We start from the raw sequence: 13,490 nt of genomic DNA on the forward strand, positions 1-13,490 counted from the left end.
CTGGTCAGGCTGAGGCCAGGGTGCGAGGGCTGGAGGAACAAAGGCCCAGGAAAGGAAGGAGCATCAAGGTAGGCCTGGCTAGAGATGCGGCTGGGGAGGCTTAGCTGAGAAGGGTCCTGAGTATCCATGTCCGGAGGGGAGGGGTAGGAGATGATGGGAAGGAAAGAGAGAGGAAAGCAAGTCCCTCAGCACCTGAGGGAGGCTTCAGCTGAGCCCGTGGGGTCTGGGGAACTGGATGCACTCTGCCCACATGTGGGAGCCCAAGGAGCTTCACCTCCAGCAGGAACAAGACCAGCCCCTCAGGCCTCAGTCTTCTCTTCTGCAAACAGGGCTATGGCCTTTCCTCTGGCACCAAAATGAAGGCTGAGGAGGTTTACACACCCCAGCAGCCCAGCCTCCATCCTGTCTCCGGGGGACCCCAGCAGTACTACCCTCTGGGGCTCAGGGCCCAGGCTGCAGATATAAACCCCATTTCCTTGTGAGCACTTTGGAAAAACCGGGTTTTCCTGCCTTGTGAACGAGAGCCCAGACCTGGTCTCCCCTGGCCTCTGTGCCCCTGGTCTCAGGGGTTCCCACTCATGTTCACTGGTCAGGGGGACATCTGGCCATCAGGTTGTGACACCCCCTCCCCTGCTCACCCCCTCTAGCCTTTCACAGCTCCTCACATCAGGCATCACAACTGAGTGTAGGAGACAAGTTAGCAGACCCCAAGGGAGGGCAGGAGGGGCTGGCCTGTTGTGGAGGGGGCAGGGTGCTGTGGCCCACTGCCCCTCCAGGCCCCGCTCCTGGGCTGCATTCTCTGGCTGCCCGCCAGTCCAGCTCTGACCCTCAAGATCTGGGGACCTTTTCCAGCTCACTGTTCCCTGAGAACTGGGCCTCTTTCTGGAGCTGATCACAGCTTGAATTTTATTCTATTCTAGGTTTGTGCTTGGAAAATCCCCCGGAACCTGACTCTGACTAAGAAGTTTTGCTCCAGCCTCTTGCCCAATCCCACTCTTCAGACCTCAGGTTCACTTCCATGTGTCCTCCACAGTGTGAGCGGGGGCACCCACCAGGCTGAAGTAGCAGAGTTGACAAGCTTTTTCTGCTGGGTGCACTCTGGCCGAGTAAACTCCGGGGCTGTGACAACCCCTGGTGGTTAATGCTGGGAAGTGCCACTGTCCGGGCCAGAAAAGCGGCGACCTGGCCCCTGAAGCTCAGGGTACCGAAGGATAATGTTTGGTATGGGTCTGCCCCGCCCCTCACCCACCCTCCCACTGGGCTCTCATGAAAATTCTGAGGCTAGCTCCAGCACCTGAGGGGTAAAGACCTCTGAATCCCACCTCTTCACCTTTCCCCACCTGACAGCTCCATTTCACACACACAGGATGCTGAGGTCCAGGGATATGGGAGCCTGGCTGGCAAGGCTGCCCAGAGCCTGATGGTGTGGCCCCCATTTATTGCACTGCTTTGTCACTCACAGGGGAAGCAAATCCCCTCAAAGTCCCACTTTGGTCCCAGCGGACATCTCATCCTTTGGTCGCCAGTCAGCCTTGCCCGCCCTGAGTACTCAGTAGCCAGCAGGCTCCCCGCCTTTCCTGGAATCTGAGGCAGCTGCCCAGCCACCAGCTGTGTGGACAATGGCCTGTACCACAGCGATGAAGTTGGAAGTGACCTCAGCGTGGTGGTGCCGGGTCTTCAGGGCTGCAACCACCGCCTGGAGGTGGGAGGGGATAGAGAGGCCTCAGCAGGGCCCAAGATGCCATGCGAACCACACAGACCCACACTGAAACACACAGGTAGTGCCATTTCTGCCCCAGTGGCCAGGAAGAGCAAGTTGGGGGCAGACGGTCCTATTGGGTCTCACCGGAGCAGGTAGACTGACTCACATCCCACAGGGGTTCAAGATGGCCCAGGCAGTAGGTGTGAAGGTATCTGCCCCAGGCAGAGGGGCAGTCTACTCCATGATGACTCAGGAGATCCAGGCCTCCCTCCCAGGACACCTTGTGACCCCCACCTTGTGACTATTTCTTTGACTCTTTACCCACCTGGTCAGTGTCTTTCTCCAGGGTCGTGGTGTTAGGCAGAAGCTGGTTGTGCAGTCGGGGCTCCTCTACTGCCCGTTTCACATCATAGCCAAACCACAGGCTATGGATGATGGCCTGGGGGTGGCAGGGGGGGCGGTGAGGGGGTCAGTGTGGTCCAGGGACAGGGGCTGGGGGGATAAATGGGTGATACCTACCAGCGCAGTGGCTGTGGTGATTTTCGTGCCCCCGGAGGCACCCACCACCATGCGGACCTGGCCATCCCGGCCCACGATGATCGCTGGACACATGGATGAGAGTGGCTGCTTCCCTGTGATCACCAGGTGGATGGGTGGGGACAGAGATGCTGGTCAGCTGCCTGCCCAGGACACCAGCCCTCTCCCCACCTGAGCCCCCTGCCCCACACCTGGTTTGATGAAGTTGGCTGGTGAGGGGGGCACCCCGAACTGGTTGGTGATGTTGGGGGAGCTGAAGTCATCCATTTCATCATTGAAGAGGATCCCACTGACCCGTGATCGTACCTTAGAACCGAAGCTGAAGACCAGCTGAGTCAGCCAGCTATGGCGAACCCAGCCCCACCCTGCCCAGCCCCTACCCACCCCCCAAAGCTCCAGCTCTCTCCCGGTGAGGCTGAGGGTACATGTTCTACCAAGGTGGGGCCTCAGTTCCCACCATGAAAGAGGTCGATGGAGCCCCCTTCTAGGACATGCAAGCAGCCCCAGACCACCCAGGTCACCCGGCAGCCCCTACTGGAGGTTGATGGTGCTGGTGGCCGACACAGCGCTGCCGTCCTCTGCGACCACGGACAGGTGGGCAGTGCCACCATCATCAGGCGTGTAGAACTCAGGCTCATAGTAGGGGAACGGGTGAGTGGTATCATCAGAGATCCGGGCCCGGAGCTGGGCGGCAAAGAACTCGGAGCTCATGTTGTGGACCACCTGCCGAGACCCCAGAGCTGGCCTGAGGAGGTGGGGGGGGGTGGGGAGGGGGCACAGGCTTGTGCGAGCAGCTCTTGGGAAGCCCCCAACATGGCCTTGACCACAACCCTCCTGCACCCTCAACATCACATGGCCCTCTGATCCCCTCTTTCCAGCCTTTGTCTGTACTGCAGCCCAGAAATTCAGTATTTATCTGTCCACCCACAACACCCCACTCTTGCAGCATTCAATCATTCATTCATTCATGGAGCTTGTGCTGTGTGCTTGGATCAACAGGGAACAGACGTACAGATCCCAGCCCTCCTGGCAGAGAAGACCAAGGCAGGCAGGGACATGTTGGAAAGAACAAGCCAGGTAAAGGGGATAGGGAGGGATGAGGTGGGGACCAAGTGGTCAGGGAGGGCTTCTCAGAAGAGGTGGTATCTGAAAAGAGTTGTGAATGTGGCCTGAGTGATAAAATGCAAAGGCCCTGAGGCAGGCCTGGAGTGATAGAGGGTGAATAGGGTCAAGGTGGTAGAAAATGTCAACAGGGGCTGATCCTATAAGTCTTCATAAGCCCTATAAGGACTTTGGCTTTTGCTCTGAGCCACCTGGTCCTGGGACAGAAGAGTGACCACACTGGTGAGTCACAGGACCCCTCTGGCAGCTATGTGAAGGTATAAGGGTAGAACCCAACTGGGAGGCTATGACATCAGACATCAACCATGTGAGAGATGGTAGCTGGCCCAGCTGGGAGAGAATCAATGGCCCCAGTGTCTTCAATCCAGAGTGCCCATTAGCTGAGGAGATGAACACTGCAGATGGCCAGTGTAGGAGACAGTCAAGAGCTTGATTTTGAACAGGTGCCCTTGGGACCCTGAAGAGCCTGTCTCAGGTGGGTGGTAGACCTACATGTGGGCAAGATCAGGCTGAGGGATAAACATGGAGCCATTAGCTTCTGGTGGCTGCTTAAAGCCATGAGTCTGGGGGCACCTGGGTGGCTCAGTTGGTTGAGCATCTGACTCTTCATTTGTGGCTCAGGTCATGATTCCAGGGTCATGGGATTGAGCCCTGCATCGGGTTCTGTGCTGAGCATGGAGTTTGCTTAAGATTCTCCCTCTCTCTCTCTCTCTCTCTGTCCCTCTCCCCAGCTTGTGTGCTCTAAAAAAAACACAAGCAAAAAAACAAAAACAAAAACAAAACAAACAAACAAACAAAAACTTAAAAAAAAAAAAAGCCATGACCCTGAATAGGGTCCCCACAGTGGTGAGGACAGAGAAAGAGGAGAGTAGATGAGACAGGAGCCAACAAGGAAGGCCCCTGGGGACTAAGCAAAGGAAATGCCTCCAGAATTTTCCAGCAATATCCCACAGGGAAAATGTTCAGCCTGAATCTACTCCTAAGAAAACACAAAGTCAAATCCAGGATGTGGAGTGATTCTGCAAGATGACTGCCTTGGGCTTTAAAAATCAGCAAAAGAGCCAAGAGGCCTAGTGTAGGTTCAGAGACCAGAGGGACATAAATAGCAACTGTAAGGTATGAGTTGGACGGGCTCTGGATCTAACAACCCTGGGACTGTTGGGAATACAGGTATCTAACAGGTCAAGTCCTCTCAATGTCAGGGAATAGGAGTCCTCAGTTTTAGGAGCGACAACCCAAAGTGTGATATCAGTGACTGACCATCTGATACCCCAAAAAACACATGCATATTGATAAAGGGGTAGATGGAGGCAGAGAGAGAGGAAGGAAATGTGGCAAAAGTCTACAACTTTGCAAAATGAAAAGCTGAGCAAAGGAGGTGGTAAACTGTGTGAGATGCTGCAGTAGGGTGCCCAAAGGGGAAACTGAGGCTGGACTCAGGGGGCAGGGTGAGGGGCCATGGTGGGGGGGTGGTGGTGGAGCAAGAAGGGCACAGCCTGATGGGAGAGGACTTGAGAAAGGGACAGAGTGGCCAAGTTTGCTCTGAGCAGAAGCCAAGGAATGGGGTCAGCAGCTGAAGGTTCTGAAGCAACAAGAGTATGATTCTCGCTCCAGAATGATCTGTCTGAAAGGACAGACTGGGAATGCCAGAGGCAGAGCAGTGTTGCAGGAGAGACTTGCCGAGTCAGCAAGTGCATGAGCAGAGGAGCTGGCCTTAGCCAGGCCAAATGGCAGATAGGGGTGCGATGCAGCAGCCTCAGGGATATGAGACACCGGGTCACCGGCTGCAGTCGGGAGTAGTACAAAATGCTCATTGGGGAAAAAAAAGAGATCCGGGAAAGCAGAGAGGCTGCTGGGCAGCTGAGAGGCACAGGCCAGTGTGAGGGAATCTGCAGGTCTACCGCGGAATGGGTGATCCGAGTAGGTAAGGAGGGTGGTGATGGGAGTCTTGATGGAGGCCCAGCCTGGATCTGGCAGTGAGTGGGTTGGGCTGTGCAGGATCCGGGTAGGGCCTAGGACACATTAGCTCCTGGGTGTGACCACAGAACCAGTGGCTGAGGCCCAGAGCATTGCTCCTCTCCCCCTCAGCCATCCTCCTCATTACCCTTGAGGGTTGCAACGTCCCCATGCATTCCCCACCTCAGCACCGAACACCCCAAACCCTTCCAGGACAAGGGTACAGCCCCCAAGGTGGGAGCACAGACACAGGTAGGGGACACTAATTACTCATTGTCAAGTCTGTCATACTGTGAGCTCCGTGTGGCAGAGGGCCAAACTCGGACGTCACCAGGCCATCCCAGCACATGGTAGGTCCACCACCAAAGTTGGTGGTGAAAGCATGTGTGAGGCTGGTGTGGTCCCAGGAAGCCCTCCTCGCACATCCATGGCAGGCCCTCCCGCACCCATCACGGGCCACCCCCTGCCTCTTACCTCCATCATATTGACAAACTTGGGGTCCCCAAGCAGGGTCCTCTTGGCATAGGCAAACCGGAAGGCCTCCACGATGCGGTGGTAGGTGAGACCCTTCTGTTCGGGTGTCTCCACACTTGCTGGGGAGAAGTTGTACCCTGGTTGAGCAGAGATGGGGGCATGTTAGCAGTCCCGGGGCCCTCTGCCGAGACAGCTGGGTGCCCCAGGGTAGGCTCACACCTCCCTGAATCACTTGGCCCAACTTGAGAAGGGGAATGCTTAATAAAAACCAGTGGACACTTTGGAGGAATGTAAGAATGGAATGAGTAAGGGACCCCTGGGCCTGGGATGACCACTTAGATTTATCAGATGCGTCCTCTGGACCAGCATGGCTATTCCCACCCCAGGACACTGCTCTGTACCTTTTTAGCTCCCAACCATTCCTCCTCCTCCTCCAGCCCCTGATCATCGCCCCTCACAGCCCTGGTCACTCTGCACCGCCTCTTGCGGAGCCACGGTGGGAGGGCTCACCCTTGAGGATGTTGAGGATGAGAGCCAGCACCGGCCCACTGAGTGGGGCACTGGGCACGTAGAGCTGGGCGTCCCCGAGGCTGATGTTCAGTGGCTGCTCTATCAGCTCAGCACGGTAGTTGTTCAGGTCCTCGGTGGTCATAATGCCCCCTGCAATGAGACAGCAGCTCAATGGGTGGACACAGGGATGGGGCCCCCAATCTGAGGGGAGCACAGGACCATCACGCTGAAAGCCCTGCCCACTCTTGAGGGCCCCCCTCCTCCCCCTCCCCACTGCCCCATCCGCCAGTCCCTCTGTGCTCCCTGATGATACCACCTCTCCACTGCCAGGCTCAGGCCATCTGCCCTCTGTCTGTTTGCCCCACTGGCCTCCAGGTCTGCCTTCTCTCCTCTTGGCGGCCAGAGAGTCTTCTCTAAGTGGAAAGTATCTGCTCCCATCTCTCCCCTGCTCAGTCCCATCCTCCAGTGACTACTAATGGGTGAAAGGAGGCTCTTTAATTCTACAGGGAACTGGCTCCAGAAAGACCAAGTATTTATAGGCTAATTTCCTGCCTCAGTGGTAAAGGTCAACATGCTAATCACTCTCTTCTGTGTCTCTGACAAAAATAACAGCAGGAAGAAATCCACAGCTGGGGAGGGAGAGGCAGCACCAGGCTTCTTGGCTGAAAGTCATGAGAACTTGTCTCTGCTTGCAGCCCCTCCAGTGCCTCTCTCACCAAGCCCACCCTCATCCACTGTGACCCTCAGGGATAACTAAAGCTCATCCTCTCTGGGCCTTAGCCTATTCCCCCTGCCAGGAAGGCTCTTCCTCTCTCCAAGCTCATCTGTAGCTCAGGTACCACCTCCTGCTTGGGGAAGTCCCCTCAGATCTGCATTTCAATGCTTCCTCAGCTCCAGTTCCAGCCTAGACCTTCATTTAACTTACAGAGGACTTTCCCTCCTGAACTGCACTGGTCTCTCAGTTTTGACCTAACCAAGATCTATGGATCTATGTGGCCTGTCACTGACTGCAGACATATCTGTGACCCCCCCCCCCCCCTCCAGGCACTGCCTGAGGGCCCAGTGCCCAGGTCGGGCAGGACCAGAGGACCTAAGTCCTCTGAGCTCTGGCTCAGAGCTCCTGCTGCTGAGTTCCTTGCCTAGGGTCCCTGAGGTTGCCCACTTACCAGCCGCCTGGATGTCCTTGACAATCTGGGCTGTGAGGCTCCCGTTGTAGAAGGCCTGGGCTCCCTCCAAGGCCAGCGTCTCGTATGTGTTGGCCAGCTGCGGCATGGTCAGTCTGTCCCCCTCCCGCAGCACCTTCCCATCCCGGCAGAACACCTCACTGGGGCAGAGGGGTTCCCGTGAGGCAGGCAGGCAGGGTGGATTCGGCCAGCCATTCCCACCCAACCACACAGGAGATCAAAGGAAGGGCAGTGAGCACCTGTCCACAGGTGAGTCATCCTCTGGTGTCCAGCCAATGCTTCCTAGAGTCCCTTGCCACTCAGGACTCACAAGCCGGGACCCCAGGCACCAGGCTCAGAATGTGATCCCACACACATTGGGAAAGGCTTTTATATCCTAGACCTCATCCCTCTGCCAGTCATTCATGGCATGCAGGGACCTTGGGCCACATCTGCCCAGCCTGTGCCCCAGGGCAGGCCAGCACCCACAGACATACCACAGTGCAGGCTGTTCCTCGATGACAGCCCTGTTTTTCTCCAGGGCTGCTGCCAAGCCCTTCCCCACAGGGAAGCCCTGGCGGGCCAGCTGGATGCTGGGTTGAAAGAGGTGAGCCCAGGGCAGCCGCCCATGCCGCTGGTGGGCCAACTCATAGCCTCGGATCTCACCGGGAACTGCCACCGACAGCCCCCCTGCAGAGGGACAGGAAGACAGTTAGTGGCTCCAGTCAGGGGACATCAGGAGGGGTGTTCTCCCTCAGCAGCAACCTAGGCACAGTCTCCAGATGGGATCAGTGAGGTTTAGGAAGGAAATGGAATTGTCATATGTGGACTCTGCTGGCAAGAGTGTAGATTGGCCAGGGATATGTGACAAGGCCACAGTCCTGCTGTCCCAGGACTAGATGTCTGCCTCTGCAGGTGCTACCAGGTTTGAAATCCTGTGCCAGGCCCACAGTTGCACAACAAGACTGTGGGGAAGCCAGACCCCTACCATCTCTTAGTCTGAGCCTCCTAGCCCACAAGGCCTCTCATCCCATAAGACTCAAGGGGTCCACCGGAACCCACCAAAGTCCCCAGGGCAAGCCCAGGCCACCCTCGACACTGAGCCAGTTCCAAGGCAAGGCCTCTACCTTCCTCCCTTCTACTGTCCCAGACCAAGGACCTGAGCCCGACCCCCTGCCCTATATGTACCCTCACTGGGTTTCAGTTTCCCCATCTGACCATAAAGAGTTTTGTCTCTTGCAGCTGACCTTAGAGGAGCCCACAATTCCACTGGAAACAGACTCCTGGACCCTGCTCCCCACCCACCCCCACGGCCCACTATGCCCTAAGCTGGGCACTGATACAGAAAGGCCCTTGCTCCCAGACACCTTCTTGCTTTCACCCCTGGATGACCAGGGCCATTTCAGCTACACTCAGGCTAGGCGACTGCAGCTCTGGAACTACCTCTCCCATCCTGAGGTTGGGCACAAGGTTCTGAGAGCCAGGTTGTTATGGTCTGCATGTCTGCACATTTCAGAAGGTCTGACACCCGGCCCATGATTCCTGCCACCTTAAAAAAAAATGCTGCCCTGATCTTGGGCTAATAGGTCTCAGACCACCCTGCTAACCAAGGTCACCAGTGACCCCCACACTGCCAGACCAGGGTCCTCTCTCAACTTTACCTTACTTAGCCCATCACTCCTCCAGGGTCACCTCTGCATCCCACATGCGAGGCTCTGTTAGGGTCTCCTCTGTCTACACTCACCGTATTGGTGACCTCCCCCAGATCAGGGCTTCAAATTTCATGTATGTGCTGCCAGTTCTAAATTTACTCTCTGGCCTGGCCTGCTCCCCCGATGGTCTGATCTGAGGATGCACCTGCCCATGAGAAAGGCATCTCAAACTTAACACACTCAAAACCCAACTCCGGACTGTCACCCAAACCCACTCCCCCACAGCCTTGCTGGCCTCTATTAGGGGCACCCCATGCTTCCAGGTGCAGATCAAAGACCAGGGGTCATCCAGGACTCTTGGTATAGGAGTTGGTGTCACACCCGACCTCTCAGCAAATGCACAGGCTCCACCTTCTAGGTATGTTGAATACCAACCACCTCCCAACACCCTCATCTCCCCGTGGTCATCGTGGTGACCTCCTGACGGGTCACCTGATGGGCAGGCAGCTTGCTCCCTGACCCTTCTGCAGCTGCCCAAGGGGTTCAGCCAGACATAGGCCAGATCTACCCCCACAAACACCCCAGGGGCCACTGCTACCTCTCTTGGACAAGAGACAGGGTCTTCACAATGACCCATAAGGTCCGACACCACCTGAGCCATTCTGACCCTGGGGTCGCCCATTGCAGCCTTGCTAGTTCCTGCAGTTCTCTGTCCCATCTTCCCATGTGGGTCACTTGCTCTTCCCCCAGACACCTGCACAGCTATCCTCACCCACTCCAGACCCTGGGTCTTTGCCCAGACACCTCCCCCGTGACCAGGCTACACTTGGTGAACTGCACGCCTTCCAGCCCTTCCCACCTCTGCTGTTCACGGATTTTATCTGTTGCCTTTGTTTTGTCCCCAGGCTTGGGGAACAACCCCTGACATTTTAAGAGATTCCCAATAAGTCCTCGTTAAATAAGTGAATTCCGAGCATCCACAAGGTGCTAAGTCTGTAAGATTCCAGCAATCACACTGAATGATTTCATTTCTACACATTCTGAGTCTCCCAGGGGATATAAAAATTCAAAGAGGCTGTATGTTGGAGGAGACTCCAACGGGGCTGCTCACAGGGCCTCACCCAGGGCCCCAGCCCGAGGGGCAGAGCCTGCAACTGGGGATCAGACCTGCTATGGCCAACAGCCCCCTCGTCCTGCCTCTAATCTCCTATCCTGCTTTCCTCCTATCCTCCTTTTGGGTCTTTGGAGCAGCAACCCCTGTTGGCCACTGGCTTCCCCTCAGCTGCATGGGGAGGTTGGGGGCCTCTTCTCTGCATGAAGGCCTTGTTAAAAAAGATAGACTTGACTGCGTTTTTGGAGCTATCTCCACAAAATGAACGAATAAATGAAAAGTCTTGGATGCCTTTGAAAAATTCAGGACTTTGACAGCCCAGGTTCAATTTGGGCCTCAGCACCATCCAGCTGTGTGACCTCAGTTGGTTTGCATGACCTCTCTGGACCTATAAAATAAGAATCAACACAGCACTTCCCCTGACTCCCAAGCATACAGGGAGGATTCAAGGGGCCCGTTGGTGAAAACAGCTAAGCAGCATGCTGGCCCCAGTGCCCCCCGATATGTGCAAGCTGTTGAAATAATAATTATTCTCTCCATGCCCTAGCACCCTGGAGAGGCCTGAGTGGAAATAACAGAAGCTCCATGTCTTCACCCTCGGGAGGGTGTTGTCAGTCCAGGAAGGGTTGGATGGGAAGGGTGCATATCAGCACTGCCAGAACTGTCCTCAGCATCAGACAGGGGCATGCCCATGCCTTCCTGGCAGCTCACCCCAGCTCTGCACCCACACCTGAACTTGCACCTCACCTTTCTGTGACTGCTCCGGGCTGTTGAACATGCCTTTGGAGGCCAGCCCAGGGGCCACCTCACGGGCGTTGATGATCTCAACTTTTCCTAGAAGGAGAAGAAGGTGGGCAGTCCAGACCAACACCAACCCCTCACCCCGTGTGAGCCCAGGGGCCACCCGGCTCTGCTTGCCCCCAGCCCACATCCAGCCTGAGATGGACAGCCCCTGCCAATTACCTCCCCTACTCCCCGTGGGCACTCACGCGTGGTGCTGTTGTAGATGGTGAGGAACAGGCCGCCCCCGATGCCCATGCTGTGGGCGTTCATGAGTCCCACACACAGCAGGGCCGCAATGGCAGCATCCACCGCCGAGCCACCGTCCCTCAGCATGTCCCTACCGGCAGCAGGTGGTGGGGAGTGAGCACCTGCGGGCTCCCCAACCCCCCCGACACATGCACACTGCCACCCAACTCCACCCTTTCTGGCCACACTGCCCAAAGGAGGATGGAAGAGGAAACTGTAGTTTTGGTTTTTACATGTCACTCTAAGACCAATGGGCTTATATGTTCTTCCTTTCAAGCAAACAGATGTGCATGACGTTTATAATAGAAAGAAAACGGAAAAACGTTACTTTTTATTAGCAACCTTTTTTGTCTGTTTACGTCTTTTGGGAACTGATCTTTGTACATAATGTGAGATAGGGGTCTAAAATAGCATAAAACAGCAGTTTATCCAAAGGCACGGAGGTCTGAGGAGAGGGACCCAGCTGGGCACCAGGAAATCCACATCCTGCTCTTGGAATCAGTGTCCCCTTCTGCCCTGACCAGAGGCTGCTGTGAAGGTCCAAGGAAAGGACAGGCAGCTCCATGTGCATCAGACACCCCTTGTCCGGGTAGCTCGTGTACAGACGGGGAAACTGAGTCTCAGAGGGATGAGGATCTTGCCCAGATCCACTTCCGGTGGTCCTCCTGTATTCCCACGCCCTGCCTGCTCACCTCCCGATCTCTGAGCAATACTTGGCATCTGTGGCCACAGCTGCCCTGGGGTAGACGTGGCTCTGTGGCTTGGAGGTCAAGAGCAGGCAAAGGCAAAGGATGATGATGAAGATCACTAGGACCACGGCCAGCAGGGCCAGCACCACATACCGCTTCTTCATGGCTCTGCAAGTACCTGTTGTTTGGGGTCAGGGGGGAGGGCTGGTGGTTAACAGGGTCAGGGGACTGCCACTGGCCTGGCCTTGGGCACATCCTGACCCTCACCACACAGGGCACAGCCAATAGTCAAGCCTCAGAAACATGTCCCTGGGGGCACCTGAGTGGCTCAGTCGGTTAGGCTTCCAACTTCGGCTCGGGTCATGATCTCACCATTCACGAGTTCTAGCCCCGCGTGGGGCTCTGTGCTGACAGCTCAGAGCCTGGAGCCTGCTTCAGATTCTGTGTCTCCCTCTCTCTCTGCCTCTCCCCCGCTCATACTCTGTGTGTGTGTCTCTCTCTCTCAAAAATAAATAAACATTAAAAAAAATTTTTTAAAGAAAAAAATATGTCCCTTTGTTTTCTTCCAGCCCCCGGCTACTTGCTCTGCCAGAAACTCCCAGCCCCATCTCTCCCTTCCTAAATTGCCCTGCTTATCCTTAAGGCCCCATCCCAGTAAAGACCCCATGTCCAACAGAAATCTCTCCTGGGAGCCCCCAGATTCCATGTGTCCCACAGTCAGAGCCACTGCCAAGCAGGGAACTCTACCAGGAACAAGCTTGGCCTGATCCCTTCTGTGACCCCCACCTCAGCCCAGAGCCAGACACCATCCATGGGCCCCCACGGTGGCCTGCCACAGACCGTGGGGTTCGGCTTCCAATGTACCCTCAAAAAGGACACCCACAATCTCCTTGTAAAATTGTCAGACAAGCTGCCATGGGGCAGGGGCCTACCTTTCTCAGCGGATGGAAGCCCCACACCTTGCCTGGGGAGGTGGCCACAAAAGCCGGGAGGGCTTGGCTGAAACAGCTAAGGAAATAACTGGGGTCTCCCTCACAGACAGTAGGAGCTGGTGTCCACAGAATCTGCTCCAGACAGACACCTCGATCAGGCAGCCTCTTTGCTCTCCTGAAAATCAAGATAGTGTACCTGAAACAGGCCTCCCCAGGGAGGTCCTCCCCAGGGAGCTCTGTGAGGTTCCTCTGACCCAGATGAACTCTGGAGTCGAAGAGGAGGCTGTCCGACTCTCCCACATTTGTGTGAAATCTCCAGGCACAGCCGAGAGGGGGTTTGCCCAGAGCAAGGCCCGAGTTCGGTGGTGTGAGTGTCATATGACAAAGTGGTGAAGCCCACGTGGGCCAGGCCAAGGAGACGGGGTATGCAGGCTCTCAAGCCAGCTCGTCCCATCTGAGTCTTGCCCCTCGTCTGATGTGGGGCCTTGGGCAAGTCACTGACTACCTGTCCAGTGGGAATGACAGAGGCATCCTGCTTGGGGATGTTGTAGAAATGAAGTGGATTGGAAAGCGTGAAGTGCTAGGTGAGTGTTGGCTATAATTGCCATCAGCT

At 56.0% G+C, this 13,490-nt stretch overlaps 1 protein-coding gene across 1 annotated transcript; it reads right to left on the reverse strand.

The window, feature by feature from the left end:
• Window positions 1–1,371: 1,371 nt before the first annotated feature.
• GGT1 (gamma-glutamyltransferase 1) lies at window positions 1,372–13,036 on the reverse strand. Its single transcript, XM_047088256.1, has 13 exons — window positions 12,878–13,036; window positions 11,949–12,123; window positions 11,217–11,347; window positions 10,975–11,061; window positions 7,962–8,154; window positions 7,468–7,625; window positions 6,302–6,451; window positions 5,792–5,928; window positions 2,775–2,962; window positions 2,431–2,558; window positions 2,222–2,334; window positions 2,028–2,141; window positions 1,372–1,696 (listed from the first exon to the last, which is right to left on the reverse strand). Exons 2-13 carry the CDS (start codon window positions 12,107–12,109, stop codon window positions 1,550–1,552), a joined length of 1,707 nt encoding a protein of 568 aa, XP_046944212.1. The 5' UTR covers window positions 12,110–12,123; window positions 12,878–13,036; the 3' UTR covers window positions 1,372–1,549.
• Window positions 13,037–13,490: the final 454 nt, after the last annotated feature.

Source organism: Lynx rufus, unplaced genomic scaffold (assembly GCF_022079265.1).
Source record: "Lynx rufus isolate CCGP_SWC_20201006 ecotype Redwood Valley unplaced genomic scaffold, mLynRuf1.p SCAF_24, whole genome shotgun sequence".
In the NCBI taxonomy this organism is placed as follows: Eukaryota; Metazoa; Chordata; class Mammalia; order Carnivora; family Felidae; genus Lynx; species Lynx rufus.

Excerpts from the sequence above, each read along its gene's own strand:
- GGT1 (XM_047088256.1), bottom strand. The coding sequence starts at position 12,109 with ATGAAGAAGCGGTATGTGGTGCTGGCCCTGCTGGCCGTGGTCCTAGTG. Across the intron at positions 6,452-7,467 it reads CAAGGACATCCAGGCGGCTG|GGGGCATTATGACCACCGAG; the intron begins GTAAGTGGGCAA and ends GTCTCATTGCAG. Across the intron at positions 1,697-2,027 it reads TGGAGAAAGACACTGACCAG|GCGGTGGTTGCAGCCCTGAA; the intron begins GTGGGTAAAGAG and ends TCCCACCTCCAG.